General features: G+C 55.3%; 1 protein-coding gene across 2 annotated transcripts; it reads right to left on the bottom strand.

The window, feature by feature from the left end:
• Nucleotides 1-281: 281 nt before the first annotated feature.
• On the bottom strand, nt 282-22175 carry HIF3A (hypoxia inducible factor 3 subunit alpha). 2 transcript variants are annotated; one of them, XM_031963844.1, is made up of 15 exons: nt 21881-22175; nt 15582-15772; nt 15145-15302; nt 14480-14564; nt 13860-13972; nt 13008-13216; nt 12677-12783; nt 12390-12537; nt 11869-11996; nt 11019-11242; nt 9897-9998; nt 8236-8510; nt 4798-4912; nt 3337-3418; nt 284-2084 (listed from the first exon to the last, which is right to left on the bottom strand). In XM_031963844.1, exons 1-15 carry the CDS (start codon nt 22171-22173, stop codon nt 1972-1974), a joined length of 2343 nt encoding a protein of 780 aa, XP_031819704.1. In that variant the 5' UTR covers nt 22174-22175; the 3' UTR covers nt 284-1971. The 2 variants fall into 2 exon arrangements, with proteins under 2 accessions (XP_031819705.1, XP_031819704.1); XM_031963845.1 differs by lacking the exons at nt 15145-15302; nt 21881-22175 and having other exon boundaries at nt 282-2084; nt 15582-15737.
• Between the last annotated feature and the right edge of the window lie 596 nt (nt 22176-22771).

The raw sequence follows: 22771 nt of genomic DNA, 5'->3' as shown, positions 1-22771 counted from the left end.
GCTTCTTAAGCTGTGAACGTGGGGGTTGTGAAATGATTTATTATTAGCAAACGTTTGATTTGTACACCTAGTTTTGTATCCATAAACCTGGGGTCCCGTAAAAAGGTCTCAGATGCAAAGGAGTCACAAGTGGAGAAAGTTTAAGCCGTTCTGGGCTAGGAGGAGCTCCAAGGGCCTTTTCAGCTCGGTCTCTCCCACTGACACACAGAAGCATTCACGCATCCAGCCAATGAACACAGATGCACACGCTGGGAGTTCTGGTGCCTCTCAGGCTGAAGGCTTTATTGGGGGTGGGGGTGGTAGTTACAGAGATGACCCCCCCAATTCCCCTTCCCCCTCCCCAGTCCCCTCCATTGAGCTCCTGAGGAGAGCTGGGAGAAAGCCCCAGTCCTTAGCCCACACCCCCCTAGCACCATCTGGTCAGACTCCCCGACCCCCCAGCTTGGGGGGAGGGAGCTCCCAGGAAGAGGAGGGTGGGAAGGTCTGGTGTGTGCATGTTGGGGAGAAGACCTGAAGGGCAGCACCATCGTGCAAAGAGGGGAGAGGGGACAGGGATGAGAGGCGGGTCTCCGGGAGGCGGGAGAGAGGGAGGGGTGTCCTGGACCCCACTCCCCAAGCTTGTCTCGGCCTGGAGACCTGCAGCTGGAGATGTGCGTGTGACTGGGCGGCCTGGAATTGGGGCTTGGCCCCAGGGGAGTGCCTCAAAGTCCGCGCCTTTCCTGGGGCTGGGGCAGCAGACAAAAGTGGGGAGAGACGGAGGTGGGGAGTCTGCAGCCAGGAGGGGGCAAAGCCAACATTAAGTCCCGGCTTTGGGAGCAAGTCTGTCTCCCACTCCGGCCTGTTTCCATTGATCCTAAATGAGAGTTCTTTTTGTGCTTCTGTGACTCGCTGTATGGCAAATCCCCTCCCCTCTCCGGGCATCCCATCCCTCGTGCAAATGAGGACGGGAGCAGGAGATGCTCTCAAAATCCCATCTCTCACTTCTAAGTCTCTCCCCAACCCTGCCATCTCTGACCTCTTCTGATTATGTGGAGTGAGGACAGAGGGGTGTCTCCTCACAGACCCACAAAGGGCCAGAGCTGGAAGGGTCCCGATTGACTGTTAAGCCCAATTGGGGGAAACTGAGGCACAGAAAAGGCAAGGGAGATCGGATCAAGTCAGACAAGAGCCAGGGCTGGGGCCAGAGGCCAGGCTGGCTGATGACTGGCCCAGGATTTACCCACGTGCCTGGTTGTCTGGAGTAGGGTCCAGAACGAGAGGCACTGAGGAGGTAGAGATCTGAAGAGATGAAGTGTACCACGAGGGACGGGGGAGAGGGGAGGTCTGGGTAAAAGGGCCCCCAATGAAACCGGAGGGTAGGGGGTTCAGCTCTTCCCCACCCCCTCCCCGTACCTTTAGATTATCACAATTTCAAAGAGAGATCATTTATCACAAAAAGGGAAGATTTTCTCATCAATAAGGTGGTTATGTGTACCCCAGAGTTAAAAATAAAGCATGCTGTAGAAAAGGTCCTTAGCCCTCCCCCACCCCCCGCCCTGAAAACCCCCATTTATAAAGTAAACCCCTAAAAATATGGGTGAGGTAACTGTGTAAATAAATGAGCACCAAGAGGTCCTGAGAAGGGAGCAAGAGGGGAGAGGGGAGGTCCCTGCCCCCTTGGAGAAGGTTGGGGACCAGTGGGAACGAAATGGGACTCCCCCCCTTCCCAGCTGAGGTTTAGTTGGCTCTCCCTGAGCCACCCATATCCCCTGAGTTGCAGAGGGCTAGGGTGCTTGGGGACAGTGAGGTAGGGCCCGGTGTGGGAAGGGGGGGGCAAGGAGGGGTACGCATCCCTCTCCCCGGCCCCTGACCCTTCTATCCTGTGCGTAAGCTGCGGGCTTGGAGTGTGGCTGAGGTCCTGGGTGTGAGGGGAGGGAGAAAGGGGGAAATGGGGAGGGAGGGGATGGAGGGGGGAACAGACGAGAGCACGCCTCAGGTGCCAGGGGTGAGCTCCTGAGACAAGGTCTCCTCCAGCTGGAAGTGACCCCTGGGCTGAGCCGTATCTTCATCCTCGTAGAAAGAGAGCAGGGAGGAGGAGCCTAGGGCTGTGGATGGGGCAGGAAAGGGAAAGTCAGTCACCCCAGAAACATCCTCCGTAGCCTTTGTCACAGAACAGCCTGCTGGGGGGTTCCCCTGCCTTGGTCTCTCCCTATTTCCATCTATTCTCCAATCTCTGCCAGTCATTCCCCTCCTCAATAAACTGCAGTGCTTCCCTATTACCTCAACAACCAAACATAAGCTCTTCTGTTTGGACAATGAGTAGAGCTCGTCTGTTGGGGAACGGCTGAATAACTTAGGATTTATGAAAGTGATGGAATATCGTTGTTCTATAAAAAAGGCCTGGAAAGATTTCCACGAACTGATGCTAAGGGAAACGAACAGAACCAAGAAAACTCTGTATACGGCAACAAAGATTCGGTTCTTCTCAGCTGTTCGGTGATCCAAGGCAATCCCAAGAGACTTTGGATGGAAACCGCCATCCACGTCCAGAGAGACAACTTTGGAGACTGAACGTAAATCAACATACGCTCACTTCTTTTTTTGTTTTTTTTTCTTCTCATGGTGGTTTTTCCCTTTTTTCTGATTTTTCTCTCCCCACATGATTCATGTGGAACTTATAAAAAAGGAACATATGTGTAAAAAAAAAAAAAAAAAAAAAAGTTATTTTAACTGGGGAAATAAAAATTTAAAAAAAAAAAAAGACTCCCTAAGGGGATAGGGCAGTTTGGGGGGGATGGCTCGGAGGGTGAAGAGCACAACTCCTGCGCCATTTCCATCAGTCAGCCAGCAAGCATTTCTGAAGCACTTAAGTAAGATGTGCCGAGTGTTGGGGAGACAAAGACGTTCCCATGTGGCAGAACCCTCAGAGTCCCAGAGGGGGAAGGAAGCTCGGGGCCTCCTGGGAGGAGAACTGGCTTTAGAATCGAGAGCCCAAGGTCAAATCTGGCTTCAGACACATATCTGCTGGGTGACCGCGGGTGAATCGTTTGGCCTTGTCTGCCTCAGTTCCTCATGCTGAGGGGGACGAGCTAAATTGACCTCTCGGGTTTTGACAAGTCTGGACCCTGTGATCTCTCTACTTCAACAACCAGCTCTCCCTGAGCTCTGAGCTACAGCTACAGGAAATGGTTCCTTCTGCCAAGCCCAAATCTGCCTCTGCGACCCCCCCACTAACTACTGCCAGAAGACCGATCCCTCAGACTGGACGTTTCTTTCCTGAATCCAGCAACCCTCCTGGAAAGACCTTGCTGGGTCCTTGCTGAAATGTCTCCTCTTATCCAGAATCCCCTCACTCACCCATGGGCTCTTCGAGGTCCAGGAGCCTGGTATCAGGATCCGATTGGGTCCCAGGGGTGCTCTCACCACTTAGGAGAAAACTCTGGTGGAGAAGGGGAAAGGCAGGAATTGGCAAATGCCCCTGGGGTTCCCAGACCCGCTAAGTCGCCTTCCTCCCTCCCTTCCCCCAGGCGGCCACCCCTCTCCGTTCCCTCCTTCCTGAAATCAAACCTGGCCTATAAGCTGTGTGATCCTGGACAAATATTGCACCCTGTGTTTGCCTCAGTTTTCTCATCTGCAAAATGGGCAGACTACTTTGCCCAGAAATCCTCAAATGGGTTCACAGGGCTCAGATGTAACTGAAAAATTACTGAACAAATCTGTTTTCAGAATTCTGGTTGATTGTGTGAGATCTTTGTATCCCTGGTGCTTAGTATCCAAGTAGGTGCTTAATAAATGCTCATGATTCACTGACTGATGAAGCTCACATGAGTTCCACATACGGAAAATAGCCAACCTAGTGGGTTGCTGCATTTCTGCAGGGAGGAATATCATCCCTCCTCATCGAGCTGCTCCAGAGCTGCAGGACCCCTTCTTCCAAGGAAGCAGCCCTACTCTCACCCTACCAGTGACTCTGAATATCTCGGCTATTCGCTTCTCCCTGCGCAAGCGTCTTCTCCCAGGGGAAGGAAAGTTTTTGGAGAGCCAGGCTTGTTTGAGGGTTTTGTATTCTTGCTTTACTTTTTGCAGAGGCAATTGGGGTTAAGTGACTTGCTCAGGGTCACACAGTCGGGAAGTATTAAATGTCTGAAAATAGATTTGAACTTAGGTCCTCCTGACTTCAGGGATGGGGCTCTATTCATTGCACCACCCAGCTGCCCCGGGTTTTTGTATTCTAACTTTAAAAAACACAATGGAAAAAAACAAACAAAACAAACAAACAAAAAAAAACAAAACAAAGAATTTCATAAGGGAACACAATCTGGGCAATCTTGTTACTATCTTTGTTGTTATCTTTATAGTTTTAACATCATCATCATCATCTTTAACCTTTTATAAAGAACTTGAGGGTTGGCAAAGTGCTTTACAAATATTATCTTATTTGGAGGCAGGTAGTGCTATTGTGCCCATTTTTCAGATGAGGAACCTAAGGTGAACCGAAGTTAAGCAACTTGTCTAGTAAATGTCTGAGGCTAGATTTGTACTCCTGACTCCAGGCCCAGGGCATCATCCATGGTGCCCCCTGGCAACCATGGGAGAGCCCATGCTCAGACACCTGGGATCCCACCTGAGTTTCACAAAAAGAGGCAGCAACAGAGGAAGTCTCTCCTGACTTGCTTCCACCACAGAAGGCACCAGGACAGTGACCTTTAGATGCGGGCACCATGATGCAATAGCTGTGGGATTTTCTCCCTCTGGGCCCCACTTCCCTCCCAGATCAAATGTGAGGTTCAAGCCCCGGTCCCCCATTCCCCCACATACCAGGCTGAGGGGTGGCAGCAGGAAGTGGTCAGTCGTCGGGCTGGGGGAACGCTTGGGGGGCTTCACTCCCAGGGCCTCCGTCCCGCTGTCTTCCTCCAAGCTCTGGGGCAGGGCCCTGTGGGAAAGGGAGGGAGAGTTCAGGACTCAGAAGGCTCAAGCAGAGCACTGGGGGCGGCGGTCCTTCCCTCGTGTTTGTGAGAAGCTGAGGCAGAACATCTCGGTCCGTACCAGGAGGCACCGAGATGGGAGAGCCAAGAACTCTTAGGAATAAGCCCTTCCTCGCTCAGGACCCCAGCTGCTGTGAACGATCTTCTGCACATAACTAGAATATAAGCTCCCTGAGGGCAGGGCCTTTTGGTTTTTGGTATCCCCAGCACCCACAGCGCCTGGCATATAGTAGGCACTTGATAAATGCTCACTGACTGCTTAATTAAAGCTTTCTCCCACATGGTCACTGAACAGTAACATCATTGTCCAGGAACAGCGCGTATGACCATGGCTGAGCAGACAAGAAATGCTCTCCCACGGGTCGGGCACAGACGGGCACAGCCGGAGCGGACGTGGCTCTGAATCTGCACAGCTCGGGATTCACTCGAGCTAGTGTGGTTCTGCTGTGCCCCTGGAGCCTAGAGCCATCTTGGATGAGAGCACACCATGCTGAGAGTCCCGTGCCAGTTCCTTGAGGCACATGGAGCTCCTTAAGGGCAGCTCTTTGTCTTTCTTTTCCTATCATTTGGCTGAAAAAAAGACGTACGCAGTAAATGTGGACAAAACGCTCACAGACGGATGGTTGGACAGAGGCCCTAAAGGGTCTTGTCTTTGGCTAAGGGGGAGTCCTCTGGCACAGCTGGCACAGCTGGCAGGCAGCACCATCTCTCTTTTGAATAAAGGTACAGAAATCATGTTTCTCTGCAGATGCCACCCACTCTGGGAGGTAAAGCAAACTAACACTCTGGAAATTGAGGCTGGATCCTATAAAGATCTCAGCAGAATGAGCCCAATCTTAAAAGAGCAAATGGAGTGGAGGTATGTAGAACTGCTTACATTTTGGTTTAAAAAAATCAATTTTAGGACAGCCAGGTGGCACAGTGGATATAGAGCACCAGCCCTGAAGTCAGGAGGACCTGAGTTTAAATCTAACCTCAGACACTTAATAATTCCTGGCTGTGTGACCCTGGGCAAGTCACTTAACCCCAATTACCTCAGGAGAAAAAAAAATCCCTTTCCTGATCTATAAAATGTGCTTAATAATGAATGCATAACTGGCTTTAGTAAGTGCTTCTTAAAAAATAAAACAAGTGCTATTTTCATCACTATGATATCACTTCTGTGCTCAGAAATCTTCCAGTGGCTCCCTCCTGTCTTTGAGATAAAGTCCAGATTGCTCAGGATCCCTAGGACTCCAGGCGACCAAATTCTGGCTCCAGATCCCTTTCCCCCTTTAAAACACATGGCTTTACTTGCTCAGCTCGAGGCTTGGCCAGTCTAAGCAACTGTACCTGTCTCACCCCCCCATGCACTTGGCTAGCCCCCCCCCCATGTCTCCCCTTCCAGCTTCTCTCCCCATAGATTCCCAGTTCACCCATGCCTGAAAGGGCCCTACCTCCTCCTCCTCAGAGTTTCCTGGCGCATCTGTTCTTTTCTCCCGTTCGCATTCTGCCCCACCCCATAATCCTTTGTTTTTATGTCGCCAGTCGATCTCCGCTTGAGGGCAGAAATCGCTGGCCCACTGATGTGCCCGTCGCATCAGAGCAGAGCCCGGCACGAGGGATGGAGACCTCCCAGAGGAGGAAACTCCCTTTACTGATGCAGGCTGCCATCCTCTCCACAACCCTAATTCTTAAGAGAGTTTCCTGGGGGTTCCGAGAAGCCAAATGAGTTACCCAGGGTCCCACAGCTTACAGGGCAGGGCGGTTTTTGAACCCGGATCTCCTAGTTCCAAGCCCAGATCTCTAGCCAGCCTGCCACTCTGCCCACAGAAGGTTCTTAATAGGAGCCAGTATGATCTCAGGATATATGAAGAGAGGCAGAGGGGAAGAAGAGAGGAAACAAGCATTTATTAAGTGCCTACTGTATGCCGGGCGCCACGCTAAGGGCTTCACAAACACCGTCTCATTTGATGTTCACAACAGTCCTGTGAGGCGGGTGCTATCACTATCCCCACTTTACAGCTGGGGAAACTGAGGCAGGCCACAGCAAATCATTTTTCCAGGGTCACAGAGTGTCTAAGGTTCATTTGAACACAGGTAGGTCTTTGTGACTCAGTTCCAGGGCTCTGGGCACTATGGCTCCATCTAGTGGTTTCTGGCAGCAGTGCGACTTCCAGGAATGAGGAGGAGGAGGAGGACAGTCCTTGGGTTCTCTAACTTAGTCTAACTACAGCTAGAGGATGGGAGGGATTCATTAAGCACCTACTATGTGCCAGCCACTGTGCTCAGGGCTTGCAGATGTTACTTACTTTTTCCATGTTTTTGGAACACGCTGATAAGCTGGAGAGCTTCTAGTTACGGTTCCTGAACTTGTGTTTAATATTATTTTAATATTATTAATATTATTATTAATATTAATTATTATAATTAATTATATATAATATATAGTAATTAATATAATTATAATAATTAATATTAATATTTAATATTATTAATATAATTGACTTCCTGTGTCATGCTCTGTATTTGATTTATACTTTTAACAATGTGGTTCTGAGAAGGGTCTGTGGGCTGAGAGACAGAGAGATAGAGAGACAGAGACCTCAGAGACAAAGGAAGGAAGGAAACAAAGAAGGAGGAAGAGAGGAAGGGAGGTGGGGAAGGAAGGGAGGAATGGAGGAAGGAAAGAAAGAAGAGAAGGAAGGAAGGAAGCAAGGAAGGAAGGAAGGAAGGAAAGAAGGAGGGAGGGAGAGAAGAAGGGAGGGAGGAAGGAAAGAAGGAAAGAAGGAATGAAGGAAGGAAGAAGGAAAGGATGGAGGGAAGGAGGGAAGGAAGGAGGGAAGAAGAGAGGAAGGGAGGGAGAGAAGAAGAGAGGAAGGGAGGAAGGAAGAAGGAAGAGAGGAAGGGAGGAGAAAAGGAAGGAAGGAAAGAAAGAAAGAAAGAAGGAAGGAAAAAAGAAAGGAAGGAAAGAAGGAAGGAAGGAAGGAAGGAAAAAAGAAAGAAAGGAAGGAAAGAGTGAAAGAAGGAAGGAAAGAAGGAAAAAAGAAAGAAAGTAAGGCAAGAAGGGAAAGGAAGGAAGAAACAAAGGATTTCTAGTCCAAGCTTCTAGTCCAAGCTTTTCACTTTACAGATAGGGATACTGAGGTAAACAGGATTAATTGACTTGCCCAAGGTCACTCAGTTAGGATGAGGCAACAAGCTCAGTACTCACCCAACACAGAGCTCTAATTGCACATCTAGAACCCAATCTGTCCCGCTCCCCGTCCCTCTGTATTCCATCCCGTCTCACCTCTTCCGAGCTCCCGCCTGGGAGCTTGTGTCTGTGGAGTCCCCTTCTGTGGGGCAGGTCCTCTGGCTCAGCCGGGGGTCGCTGCCCCACCGGAGCAAAGGAAGAGTTTCCGGGGGTCGGGGAGACAGGCCATGGAAACTGCGGGCGCGAGGGCGTGGGGTGGCTCCTGGACGCCGCCGAAAGGCCCTGGAGGGCTGATCGCTGGTATTGAGCTGGAAGTCATCATCCATGGAGATGTAGGGGGCCAGCATCTCTAACTCCAGTGCCTCGATGTCCTGACAGAGGAGGAAGAGAAGCCCACCTAAGAGACCTTCCCACTTGGAGCTGAGAAAAGATGCCAGGGACACAACTGAGGCCGGAGACGCATTAACCCCTGCAGCCCCTTCCTTCCTGTGGCACCTTCTGTCTCGTGTCACCCAGAAAGGCTGGGAAGCCCCACACCTAGCACTGGCCAGGGACTTAAGGATAGCCTGTTTTTTTTTTTTTGCAGAATTTTACAGAAGAGGAAACTGAGGCTCAGAGGTCACACCGATCAGACTCCCAGGAGCACAGATTTTGAGCTGCAAAAGACCTCAGGGGCTCCCCAAGGTCCAATGAGGATGACTCTGTTACTTAGTGACAGAGTATGGTTTTGAACTCAAACCCCGACGGCCAAGTCTGCGATCTCACGCTGCATCCATGATGGAGGATCTTAATGAGAACTAAGGGGAAAGAAGCATGGGAGCTGGGGGAAAAAGAAGGCAGCATGGAGGCTAGGGGACGATGAGATCCTGTCTCTCTCACGTATTCCCCCTGCAGCCTGGGCCCATCAGCCCGTCCTCTCTGGGCCTCTGCATAAGGAAGGCCCTGCATGAGGGCCCCTCTGTGCCCCCCAGACAGGGTCTGAGTGAGGAAAGAGCACAGGACTGTTTCTCCGGAGCCTCCGGATGAAGCCCCGCTCCAGACCGGATCCAGGAAAAGTCCCAGGGACCGTCAAAGCTGGGAGAGCCCTTAGAAAGTATGTCCCAGAATCTCATGCCTTCCAAGTTTCTGGGCCTGCCTCCCACACAGCTGCTTCCCCGCTAGCACCACATCCCTTCCCAGGAGCCTCTTCTTCCTTCTGGGTACCCCAAGGCCCACCCTGCCCCAGCAGGGACAAGAGAGGTAGGGGAGGGGCACAAGTCAGGGTCCTGGCTTCAGATTCTGTCCCAGATATCCTTCCTCAGGCCCCCTGGGGGCCACTGACCAGCTGGGGGACTTGGGGAACATTTCTTGACTTCCCAGATACCTCATCTGTAAAGTGACTGGATGCCCCCAAGGTCATGTCTGGCTCTTCGTCCCATGATCCTCCTTTATGACTAGGTGGGGCACAGAAAATCGGGAGGCACCTGAGTTCAAATCCTGCCTCAGACCTGTAGTAGCTGGGGGACCCTGAGCATACCTCCAGATCTGTGAAATAAACTTTTCAGGCTCCACGACCTCTAAGTTCTCTTCCAAATCTAAAGCTAGGTTCCCAGGTAGGGCACTCAACAGATGCCATTTCTAGATTGCTATTGTGCCCATTTGGCAGATGAGGAAACTAAGCCTGAGAGGGACAAAGAGATCTGTCCATTCAAGGAAAAGAAAGAGGCCGGCATGATAGAGCAGCCCAATCCCAGTCCGGCCCACAGTCTCGGCCCTACCTGCTCTACATCCAGAGTTTCCACCGCTTCCAGGGTCTTCCCAAATCCAAACATTTTGTGTACGTTCTCCATTTCCAGAAGGAGGTCATTTGGGAGATCGGCCTGTGGGAGAGCGGAGATTAGGCAACAGGTGAGTCAAGAACTCCAGAAAATGAGCGGGGTCAGGCCCGTGTCGTCTCCCACATGGGACGGGCAGCTCAAAGTCCAGCCAGAATGGAGAAGGAAGCCAAGAACCGCACGGTGGGGGAGGAGCCGGGGCTCCAAAGGCCCAGACCCCAGAGGTCAGCAGAGTCAGATCTGAGGTCAAAGGGAGCAGCCACAACTGGCTCAGTTGCTAACAGAACCACTGGAAATGTTTTTTCCTTTTTTTAAAAGGCTCTTAAGAAACATCATAAACAAACAGAAATGTTTCCATGTACAAAGGGGAAAAGAGCAAAAAGGTTGAGAAGTTGGGAATCTTGAGGTCAAAGGCTCCGGTGGGGAAGGGGCCAAGTAAAGCCGAGGTCCGCTGGCCCAAAGCCTGAGAGAGAAAGCCTCGCTTCCTCACCCGGGCATCAAATGTCAAGGAGCACCGACATCCAGAGCCAGGAGCAAGGAATCCTGACAGGCAGGGAATCGAGGGGAGGGAGCAGTCAGTGGTCAGAGAGGCCAAAGGTTAGAGAGTAAGTCTAGATCCTGTTCTAGGTGAAACATCTTAGTGAGGGGGAAAGTGAATCAAACCAATGAGGATATAGGGCCTGAGAGAAGAAGACCTAGAACTGGGAAAGACCTTAGAACAGAGAATGTCAGTTGGGAGAGGTCTTAGAACAGGGAATGTCAGAGCTAAGAGAACCCTATGGGAATATCAGAGTCTGGAGGGGTCTTAGAACAGGGAATGTGTGGAAGGGTTCTTAGAACAAGGAATGTCAGAGCTGGGAGGGCCCTTAGAACAAGAAACGTCAGAGCTGGAGCGAACAGCAGGGACAGGTCAAGGATCACCATATGCCAGGTACAGCGCCAAGAACCTTTCAGAGATTTCTCCTGCTCCTCCCACTGCTTTCCAAACAAAGCCCACACCAGACCAGGACCCCCAGAGAAGCAGCCCCGCTCAGGGCGGTGAGTTGGCCCAGGAGGCCTGCGTACCGGCGGAGGGCTTCGAGGACGCTCTTTGGCGGAGGGTCCGCTGGGGACGGCGGCGGCGGCAGTGACAGGGGCGGCGGCGGCAGGGGCGGGGGCGGCCCCATCCAGGATGGGGGCCAGGAGGCGGCGAAGGTCTGGGCTGCAGAAGCGGCGAGGGTCAGCAGCCAGAGTAGCCTCGCTCAGAGCTGGGGGCTTCAGGAAGGCAAGGATCCTGGGGCCTGGGGTATCTGCGAGACACGTACTGGGATGGTTACTGGGGGCCGGGCCCTCCAAGGGGCCCCCCCCGAGGATCCTGCCCTTCAGCATATCTATGCTTTTTATTTGGGGGTGGGGCCTGGAGGCTCCTGTGATCCTGCAGGACAGCGGGAGCAAATCCCAGTGTCTCAGGATCAGGAAAGGAGCTGCCTAATCTGGCTGAGGAAGCAAGAACCGTGTAGGCTGGGGAGGCGGCAGCGTAAGTGGAAGGCTCGTCCTGGGAGCCGTGGGATCTTGGGAGGACGGGACGGAGGCGCTGGGGAGAGCAGAGCCTGGAAGCCTTCCTAGAGGGGATCTGCATGAGTCCCACTGATCAGAGAGCATCTGAAGGCACTTCAGGCGGGGATGGGGAAGCGGGGGGAGCGAGGGCCAGAGCGGAGGGAGGAGGTAGGGAAGAAGGCAGGCGGGAGGCTTAGCTGAGGAGCATGAGCAGGATCCCGGGGGGCGCGGGAGCCAGAGGCTGGTCGGGTGGGAAGGGACGATGTCCGCACACGGAGCGGGGGGGGGGGGGGGGGGGGCTGCACGGCAGGTGGGACATCCACGAACCTCCCTCCTCTCCTCCTCCCCCTCCCGGCCCCCCTCGCTTCCTCCCCCATACCAAAGCCGTCTCCGGGGCCCTGGGGGCTCTTCTCCGAGGGGGGCCCCCGTTCAGCGGGGCGAGGGGGCCGGCGCGTGGGCTGCTCCGTCTGCTCCAGGGACAGAACCACCCCAGTCTCCTCCACCCGGCTGGGGGGGCAGGATGGGGCAGAGGGGGCAGAGTGTCAGGGCTGGGGACAATTCGTGTCCCCTGGAGGGCCACCCCCCCAAGCCTGCTAGGTGATGTCCCATCTCCAAGGTCCCCATAGGCATAAACTGACAGAAAGGGCCATGTTTCCCACAAAATCCCATGCTGGAAGAGACCACTGAGTCCGACCCCAACCCATTTTACAGATGGAGAAACTGAGGCTCAGAAAAGGAAGGAGCTTTCCCAGAAGGCAACAAATCTGGGTTCAAAACCCAGGCTGAAATCCCCCCCCCTCCCACCATATGGATCCTTCCATTGTAAAGGTCTCAGCCTCTGCCAGTCTCCTCAACCCCCGCCCCGAGAAGCTCGCAGTCCTTCCCCTCGCTGGCACAGACCTCAGCACGAAGTGGACACAGACGACGCTCTCGGGCTGGGGCCCTCGGCCCCCTGAGATCACCGTGGCCTGGGTCTGGGTCCAGAGGTAGCCTCCATTGCGGGCCAGGAAGCGGTACTGCCCGGTCACGGCCTGGCCCTTGCTGAGCACTGCGAGAGGCAGAGAAGGAGGGTCAGGGGCAGTAGGAAAGGCCGGGGGCATCCCCACCGGGGCTGGGGCTGGAAACTGGACTAAGGTCACCCATTGGGGGGGGGTCAGGATGAGGGAGAGGGGCCCTGGGGCACTCACGGGTGTGGATGCTCTTGCTGACGGCATCAGAATCCAGGGCATGGATGTACTCGTAGGCCGAGCAGCCAATCAGATCGTCCGGGCAGTATCCGGCCACCTCGGAGATCCTGGGGGAGGGACACGGCCCGTCACTCATGACCTGCTCCGGCCCAGAATCCTCGGCATGGGGGCCAAAGGCAAGGGCGGGGGGAGGGGGAAACCAGAAGGAGAGGGAATAGAGGCAGAGGGAGCGGGGGCACCGGGGAGGAGGGAAGAGGGGAGGAGGACAGATTGGAGAGGGAGGAGGAGGAGCCCCGGGTTCTCCATAGGCCGGGGAGCACGCAAAACGCACCTCTCATCACAGTAGGTAAACTTCATGTCCAGGGTGTGGCGGCTGAGGAAGGCCCCTCGGCCCAGGGGTGGCTCCAGGCTGCTGGGGTGGGGGATGGCCTCGCAGATCAGAACCAGGCAGCGCAGGGGTGGCTCGGGCCCGGGCGCCCCACCCGCAGAGGACTCCGAAGGTGGGGAGTAGGCACGCATGTGCCCCGTACAGTGCAGAACCTGGGGTAGGGAAGGGCGGCCATCAGCTCGTTCAGCCCTGCTTCCCCCTAGCTTTGCCCAGGGCCAGAGCGAGGTAGTCCTGACTCTGCTTTAGGCTTCCTCGACATGTGAGACTCCGTGGCCCCAGCTTCGGGCTCCCTGGCACTGCCTCCATGGACCTGAGTGGCTCAGTTTCCCAGATGGGCCCCCTGGTTTTCCCAATCTTCCCCATTCTTGGGGACCTGCCTCAAAGGACCACTGACCTAGGGAGGAAAGGAGCCTGAGAGGCCATTAATGCAATATTCCTCATATTACGGAGCAGGAAACTGAGACTTAAAGAAAGGACGTCACAAAGGCCTCCCCACTCGGTCTCCTTGCTTCTCCCCAACTTTCCCCTAAGGTACCTCAGCTCCCCTCGCCCCTCTCCATCTTTCCCAGCCTCTCATTCGTTCCCTTTAGAAACCTCATTGTCCTGGTTTGTAACTGCCCCCCGAAATTTCCCCTTGTAATGACCCGTCCTCAGTTCTCAAGAGCCTCCAAGCCTGGGTGTCCAGGCCCCCTCTCCCCAATACTGAAACCTTTCCCTAGAGACTGTCCCACCTCCCTAAGGCTCCCCATTTCCCAGCCTTCCCTGGACCCCCTCCTCGTCCCTGGAGTTCCCCACCTTCCAGGTAGCAGCTTTGAGGTTGAGGGTCCGCCCCCGGCTGGTGAGTGTGCTCTTCATGCGGAGGGAGAAGCTCCGCTCCGTGGGAGCCTCCATTTTTTTCTTGGACAGGCCTGGGGAGGGGCAGAAGAAGGTTATGGATCAGGCGTTGCCCCCGGGGTCTCTCCCATGGGGGCCGGTCCCCAATTCCGTAACAGGAAGCTTGAGGCTTCCCGAGGACAGGCCTGGGTCCCCCTTCCTCGAAGAGAGCAGGGAGGGACCTCAAGGCCATCAGCTCACTGCAGCGGAGGCCCAGGAGGCCGGGACCTGCTCATGGTCACACAGGTAAGTTGCACGGTGGCATTTGACCCTCTGACTGCAGGACCAGTGTTCTTTTCACTTTACCGAGCTCTCAAGGCCTTGTTCCCTGCCCTGCCCTCCTGCTCCTAAGACAGGCACAGGGGACCCTCCCCTGGGGATGGCAGCTCCTGGAGGCAGAGAAAACCTTCCCCCTTCCTGGAGGCTGAGAGGACTCTCCCTCTGGATATGACAGTTCCCAGGAGGCAGAAAGAAAGGAGAGGATGGCAACTCCCCGGAGGCAGAGAGGACTCTGTGCTTGGGAAAATGTGGCAAAGCCTCACCCTGTCGGGGGGTCAAGACATCTTGAAGTTCCTCTTGGTCACAGGGATGGACAAAATCGAAGACGCTGTGTCCGATAAGCTCCAGCTACAAAGGGAAGAAGGTGTCGGGGGGGGGGGGTCCCTTTTCCCAACCTCAGGACCCCTCCTCCTAAATTGATGACCAAAAAGCAGCCTCTGGAAACCTGCCCCCCCCCCATTCCCTGCCTAGCCCCTGCCTGGGCTCAGTCTCTCCTTCCTGCCCCCAGAATTCACTTCTCCAGCCTGGCTCTGGATAGCCAAATCCCTCCCGGGTCCAGCACCTGCCTAGGGCCACACCCTCAACCTCCGGAATCAGGCGGATAAGCCCAGAGAGGGGCAGAGAGCTCAAGGACACCTCATCAGCCCATTCCTGAACACCAGCCCCTTCAAAACAGTCACCCCCTGCTCGAATCCCTTCAATTGTGGGGACCTCACTACTTCTCAGAGACAGAGAAGGAGAAATGTTGGAAGAAAGAAATAAAAAATAAAAACGCGCTGCCCCATAACTTTGACTTGTGTGAGCTTTGTTTGGTCCCTCGCCCTCTCAGGGGGCTCCCTTACGCTGGAAGGGTTCAGATTCAATGAGCTTTGGGGGCGCTCTGGGACTCTCATGGTCTATAAGCCCATCCCAGCGGCAGTGGCCTCACCTGGCTCAGCCCCAAGTGCTTGCTGACATTCTCAGACAGATAGGCCATGTCCCCCTCGGCCGTCAGCACCATGACAAAGCCGTCCAGGGCCTTCAGGTAGCACGCATCCAGTGGCTCCCCAGACCCCGCACCCGCTGCTGAAACTTCACTCCAGTCCCCTGGAAGGAGAGACGCCAGTGAGCCATCCGGGAGAACTTCCAGCTTCCAGCTCTGCCCAGAAGGCTTCTGGGAGATTGGACTCTCCAAGCAAGGGGTTCAGGGGCACTAGGAGGCAAGGTGGTTGTAGTGGGGGAAGGAAGAGGAGCTGCTCAGGAGGCAGAAGGAAGAGGGCTGAGCAAGGGGGAGAGATTTTCCGAGGTGCTGCCTCCTGAGGACATGGCTCATGTAAGGAGGTCTTGCTGCTAGGGAGGGGGAAGCCATCCCTCTGAGGCCCTCACCTGCTGCACACAGACGGTGCATTCGAAGGTAGCTGATGGTGAGGCGCATGATGGAAGCCTTGTCCAGATGGGCGCTGACCCCCCGAGCAAAGGGCAGAGTGTGGGCCAGCTGGTAGAGCACCTCAGTCTCCTGGCTCCGGCGGCTCCGGGCTGCATCTCGAGACTTCTCCTTCCGAAGTTCTGTGTTGGACCTGCCCAAGAAGAGGGATGGGAATAAAATGGGATGCAGCTTCTGCCCCATCTCCACCTCTGAGGCTCTCCAGCCCCTCGGACCCCAAGGTCTGCCACAGAGACCAGGGGAGACCCAGGAGCTGGGCAACGAGGAAGAGCTGAGTGGAGGAAGAAGGAGAGAAGGTTTTTAATTTGTTCTTTTTTTAGTTGCAGGCCCAATTCATTGAGCAGCTCTTTCTCTATTTTAAACACGTACTATTTAGAGATATAAAATTTCTCCTAAGGACTGCCTTGGTTGCACATTCTGTGTTCTAAGCCCAGCCCACTCCCCAACTCCAGCTCTGGCATTCTCTGTTCTAAGGTTCTTTCCAATCTGTTCTAGGGCCTTCCCTTCCAGCTATGACACTGTGTTCTTTTTTTTTTAATTGAATAGCCTTTTATTTACAGGATATATGCATGGGTAACTTTACAGCATTAACAATTGCCAAACCTCTTGTTCCAATTTTTCACCTCTTACCCTCCCCCACCCCCTCCCCTAAATGGCAGGATGACCAGTAGATGTTAAATATATTAAAATATAACTTAGATACACAATAAGTATACATGACCAAAATGTTATTTTGCTGTACAAAAAGAATCAGTCTGAAATATTGTACAATTAGCTTGTGAAGGAAATCAAAAATGCAGGTGGGCATGAATATAGGGATTGGGAATTCAATGTAATGGTTTTTAGTCATCTCCCAGAGTTCTTTTTCTGGGCGTAGCTGGTTCAGTTCATTACTGCTCCATTAGAAATGATTTGGTTGATCTCGTTGCTGAGGATGGCCTGATCCATCAGAACTGGTCATCATATAGTATTGTTGTTGAAGTATATAATGATCCCTTGGCACTGCTCATTTCACTCAGCACCAGTTCGTGTAAGTCTCTCCAGGCCTTTCTGAAATCATCCTGTTGGTATGACACTGTGTTCTAAGCCCCACTCAACAACATTCCTTGTTCTACCCTGGCCCCTCCAGCTCTGTCATTCTCTGTTCTAAGACTTTTTTTCCAGTCGGTTCTAGGACTTTCTCTTCTAGTTTTGACACTGTTCTAAACCCCACTCAACAACATTCCTTGTTCTACCCTGGCCCCTCCAGCTCTGACTTTCCCTGCTCTAAGGCCTTCCCACCTCTGACATTCTATATTCTAAAGGCCCTTGATCTGTTCTGTTCTAGGACTTTCCCTGCTCTAAGAGGATAATAGTCTCACTTCTCATGGTCTATATTCTTTCCCCCCAAAACATATTCCCACATTAATCATGTTGCACAAGAAAAATCAGATCAAAAGGGGGGGGGGAGATTAAAAAGAAAAATCAAGCAAGCAAACCCCACCAGCCGCAAAGGGAAAATACTGACTGCGATCCACATTCAGTCCCTCGTCTCTGGCTGTGGACGGCTCGCTCTATCACAGGCCACGGTCTATATTCCGAAGGCTCTCCAAGCTCAGGCCTTCCTTCTTCCCGGCCCAGCCCCGGCTCTGCCATTCTCTGTTCTAAGGGCCCTCCCAACTCTTACAGTCTTGCTTCTGAGAGCCTTCCCTGTCCCAGAGCACTACCTGTTTCCATTCCAGTACATGCCACCTGGATTCCCGGCTCCTCTCCGGTCTCTGCTCATCCACTCTGCTCCTTGACTCCCTTCCCCCCCCCCCTCCCTACAGGCCCCTTCCATGCTTTAACTTATCTATTGTTTACCAGACCGGGAGAGGTCCCACGGCTGGGACTGAGCCAGGAGCCCCTGGAAGGGTGCTGAGGCCCCAGAACGAGGGGTTAAAGGTCTCGGGTCTTGGGAAGGAGGGGTGGGGCAGAAGGCATCTCTCCTGTAGGTCTCGGGAGAGACCGGTGCTCCCTTTTAGCACAGCCAAGAGCTAGGAACAGAATACAGGAGCCAGAAGAGTGATCAACATCAATCCTCTCTCCACGGGGTAGGGCTCGGCTTGGTAGGTAGAGGGTTAGACAGGTAGTCAGGAAAACTCCCCCTCAGATACTAGCTACCTGTGTGACCCTGGGCAAATTAACTTAATCACACTCAAACTCAGTTTTCTATCTGTAAAATAGGGCTAAGAGCAAACAGTTTCTTTATCTGTAAAATGGGGATAACAAGAACAAACTCAATTTTTTTTAATCTGTAAAACGGGGACATGGACAGTTTCTTTATCTGTAAAATGGGGACAACAAAAGCAAACTCATTTTCTTTGTCTATAAAATGGAGACAAGAGCACAAGATCGTTGGGAGGGCCAGGTGAGATAAGATCCATAAAGTGACCAACAAATCTTAATGTATCATGAAAGCGGCCGCCAGCATCATCATTAGCCCCAGGTCCCTGCGCTTAGTTAAGCCAAAGGAGCTTGGAAGGGGCTCAGAATGCACAGATATCGTGGGAAGGGCCTTTCTGTTTTATCTGAGCCCCCTGGGTTCCCGAGATGGAGAAACTCAGCCCAGAGGGGAGCGATAAAGAAATAAGAAGGAAGCAGGGCAGAGCAAGGTGCGAAGGCCCGGCCTCAGAGCAGGAAAATCAAGTGCTTGGCAGGAGGGCCCGGCCCCCCTTTGAGGTGCCTCTCTTAGTCCTGCCCGGCAGCCCCTGCGACCTTCCCCGGAGCCCAGAGGGTGGGGACGCCGCCTCAAAGCCGGCAGCCGGGCCGGCCCGGGGCAAAAATAGACCTGTCTCCCCTGGTCTGGGATCACTGCAGAAGGGGGTGGGGCAGGGGCCTCCCCTGGCCCGAAGTGGGTGGGGCTGGGAGCTCCAGCTGACTCCCCCTCCCCTCTGCGGTGGGCTGCCGGGGGCCCCGTCCTGGGAGGACATTCTGTTCTGTTCTGACCGTTTGTTTTCCTGCCTGGAGGGTGGGGGTGGGAGGGACAACCCAAGCCAGGGGGGCCCCAGACAAGCCGGAACAGGGGAGTGGAGGGGGAGGAGGGGAGAAGGAAGGCCCCGGGACAGAAGGCCCTGCCCCTCTGGCAGCTGCGGGCCCAGCGGGGAGGGAGGCAACCCCCCCCCACAATTGGAAGGGCTGGGAGGTATGGCCGGTAAACGGCCGGATCGGGAATCCACATCTGAGTTGGAACTTTGTGACCTTGAGGAAGACATTGTACTTGCCCAGACCTTAATTTCCCCATCTGTAAAATGGGGGTGAAGGGGGGGAGGTCTGTGGCAAGCCCCCAGTCTTTGCCTGGAGCACGATGGAGCGGGGCTGGCCCGCTGGTAGGAAGGCAGAAGTTGGAGCCAGCCAGGGAGGAGAATCCAGGAGCTGTGGCTCTTGGACATTGAAATCTTACCCCTAGTGTCCCCTTTAAAAAGGAAAACAATAAGATCTGGGCTAGTGAAACAAAGTATCTAAGGAGAGAGTAATTACAGGGAAGGGGATACATTGTAACCACGTGGTGGCGGGGAAGGAAGTGCCATTGTCTCTGGGCTGGGATCTCTCTCAGCTCTGAGACTCTGTGTTCTCAGGGGTCTCCAGCTCGGAAACGCCATGTTCTAGGTTCTCAGGGACCTCCCGGCTCTGATATGCCATGTTCTAGGTTCTCAAGAGTCTCCTGGCACATTCTAGGACCTCAAGGTTCTAAGATTCCAAGGGATTCTGGGCTTTGAGGACCCCCGGGTGTCCCCGTCCCCCACCCGGCTCCCAGAAGCCCTCTCCTCCCCGAGGCCTGAGAGCTCTGGGTCTCCCAGGCCCGGCCTCTCACGGTGGGTGGCGGCTCTGGGCCGGAGCCCGCCTTCACGCACATGGGCCTCCGTGCCGGCACCCCTGCTGTGGGTGTGGGCCTCCGGGTCCATCTGGCCAGGGAACCCGCACATCCTCCTGTCAGTTCTCACCGACACTCCCCTCTGTACCCCGCCCTGGCTTCCTCTCTGCCCCGGGCTGGCCCCTCTCCCCGCCTGGCTCCCAGCCTGGCCCTTCTCCGCCTCTTTGGCCCCGTGCCCGGCTGGGACGTGCAGCTGGGGGGGCCCATCACCTCCCCATGTTCCAGCTGAGAACAGGAGGCGGGGTCAGGGAGGCCCCTAGCAGAGGCCAGGGAAAGGGGGGAAGGGCAGGAAAGGGGATGCCTCTCACTCATCTCCAAACAAGGAAAGGCCCCCATAGTTCCCCACATGGAAACACAGGGGTTTTGGGCCAAAACACCAGTGAAAAAGTGGGGAGGGGGCTCCTCCCTGGTCCAAGCCCTGGCTGTTCCCCGGCCTGTGGCCCTGTCACCCAAGAACGAAAGGTTGAGAGGTGGGTGGGGTGGATGTTAAGCTGACTACCTGGGGCCCGGGGTTTAGGGGGTGCTTTGCTAGATCCCAGTCCAGGCAGTTGAGAACCGCTATAGGACTCACAGAGGACACCAAGAGGGGGGTAAGTGCCCCGGGTACCCCTACAGTCTTCCTAGAGCCAGGGTAGCCCCTCAGCCCCATGGAAAGGGCTAAGGGATATGGCAAGCACATCCTAGCATCTGGGGAAGCCAGGGACCCCAGGGAGCCCCGTCTCCTGGGTACTGCTTCCTCCTCTCAGCAGCCAGGATCAGGCCTGCCCCCGGCACTGTGCCCAGCCGGGAGCCCTTCGCTGCACCCCCCTCCCCATCCAAAGGGGGTCCCTATCACCCAGAAGAGGGAGGGAGAACCGGGGGAAAAGTGAGCTCACAAACCCAGTGGCCTCCCAGGGCCCACTCACCATTGCTGGCCTCCCCACCACTCCGGGCAGCCTCCAGGGCCATCCCTCCTCTCCTTTCCCCCGCTGGTGTCTGTGCCCCCAGATCCTATCAGTCCAGGGGGGGGTTAGACTGGGGGTAAGCAAAGCCAGGAGAGAACGAGCCGTTCCTGGGCCTGAGTGCGAGTTGTGAGTGGGTGGCAGTGAGCAAAGGGAGGGGGGGTGGATGACAGGACAGGAAGGGGCTGGGCTCTGGGTGGGTTGGGGGGAAGAGACACCCCAGCTCGGCGGAGAGACCGGGTGGGTGGGGCCGCACCCAGCCAGGCCCAGGCGCCAAGGGGAGGGGCCAAACCTGCCTCCCCCCTCCAGGGGGTGTTCCCTGCCAGGGTGAGAGCCACGACTCAGGATGGGGGGGGGGGGACACAGTAGGGGCGGAGATGTCTACAACATGGGAAGAGATCTAACCAGGCCAGGAACCGGAGGGGGAAGAGGTGGAGCCTGGAGAGCCCCAGAACCGGGACCCCTAGGGAAGTTGCTGTTGGCACCAGGTACCCCACTATCTGCCTTCGGGCACGCCCATTCCGCTGCACCTGCTGTTACAGCATTAGCTCCTAGCACCCCCTTCTTAACTCCACAGCCCCGAGAGGAGAGACTAAGTGGGGGAGAGACAAGGAGAGGCTCTTCTAGCCCCCCTCCAGCCCAGGCTTTCCTAACTCTTCCCTCAGTCTCCCAGATTCCGGTTTGGGGGTCCAGGAATGTGCCGCTAATATCTCTGCTGCTAAATGGCTCCCTCTTACTCCCGGGGATCCCAGGGAGTCCCCACAACTCCAGGGAGTCCCAGAGCCTCCCCTTTCTCTGGGAAAGCTGGGGTAGGAGTGGGGGGGTAGAAAGGGGAGCAACTTGACTCCAGAAAAGATTTGTCTTGTTTTCTTGGTGCTAATGGGGAAGGTTCCGATCTTTAACCCAGACTCTGCTCCTTCCCAGGGCTCCCTGACAACTCTTTAAAGGGACTCGGTTCCTTTCTCTAAGACACGTCGATCTAGGGAGAGTTTCCAGGGAGCGGGAAGGCGGGAGCCTCGGCCTCCCAGGGCCTGAGCGCAGGGAACTCCTGCTTCTTCTCCCCGGGGGCCCGGGAGCTGCCCCAGAGCTCGAACTCCGAGGGAGACCCCGGCCTCAGCTCCACCCACGGCAACTCCAAGTCTGGGACATTCTCATCTGAGGGCAAGGGAGGATGGCTTCACCTTTGACTCTAAAATGGAGTGAACCCCCCCCCCCCTCCCCCGGCGTTTCCAAAAGGCTGGGGAGGTTTGCTACGGGGGTCCCCGTCTGCAACCGGCCCAGAAGGGGGCGCCCCTTGACCAGGGTCTTTAGGAGTTAGGGTAGATCCTGCGCACCCCGGGCGCTGCAAAAGGGCCAGAGCAACCTCCGAGGCCCACCCCTGCCCCCAGGACTTGCTCCCTTCCCGTACCTGGATCTCTGCAGCCCCCGATCCATGGCTGCCGCCGCCGCCACCACCACACCGCCTCCGCCGCCTCCGCCGCCGCTGCCGCCGCCGCCACTGCAGAAGCTGCGGCCCGGGCCCCGCCCCCTCTCCTCCCCTCCCCTCCCCTCCTGCGGTCCCAGGCGCCCCCTCCCCAGTCCCGCCCCTAATGCGCCCCCCGCCGAACTATTGGTCGCCCCACTGGTCCCGGCCCCCCTAGAGCTCGGAGATTGGATACGCGGAGTGTCACTCAAGAGTGCGGGGGAGGAGGAATGGAACATGGGGGAGGGGGCGCCCCTCTGTTCCATTTCCATCCCCCATTCCAGCACAGACATACCCCCTCCCCCAGCTCGCCTGCGTACCTCTGCCCGTCCCACTCCCCTCTCTGCGCCCCTCGTTCCTTCCCTCAGTCTCCTCAGCTCCCCCAACCATCTCCCAGCTTTCCTGCGTCCTTCAACCCCCTCTGCACCCCTAGCCATCTCCCTCTGAACCCCCAAACGTCCCCATTTCCTTTACCTTCCTTTGTGCCCCTCACACAGGAGGTCTGGGGGACCTCTTCAGAGTGGCGCCCACTACTACACTCTGGACCCCCAATCACCCCCACCTTCAAACCTCTCAATCACCCCTTGGCTCTCATCACTTTCAGTCTCCTCTGAATCGCCAGCCTCCATCCTCCTTCATCATCTCATCTCCCTCAAAACCCTCTTACTCCCAGCTGTCTTCACCCCTATCAAGCCCATGAGGGCTCTAACCACTTCCACTTTTCTTACCGCCTTGATCCTCACCTCTTCCCTTTGGTTCAACCCCCTGTGCAGCACTAACCACTCTCACCTCCCTCAGGGCCCTCTGCTCCCCCAAGCACCCTTTGTTTATCTAGGC

The sequence above is a fragment of the Sarcophilus harrisii genome, chromosome 3, assembly GCF_902635505.1.
Source record: "Sarcophilus harrisii chromosome 3, mSarHar1.11, whole genome shotgun sequence".
In the NCBI taxonomy this organism is placed as follows: Eukaryota; Metazoa; Chordata; class Mammalia; order Dasyuromorphia; family Dasyuridae; genus Sarcophilus; species Sarcophilus harrisii.
Note: the sequence above shows the minus strand (reverse complement) of the source record. Positions and strands in the feature narration are given on the sequence as shown.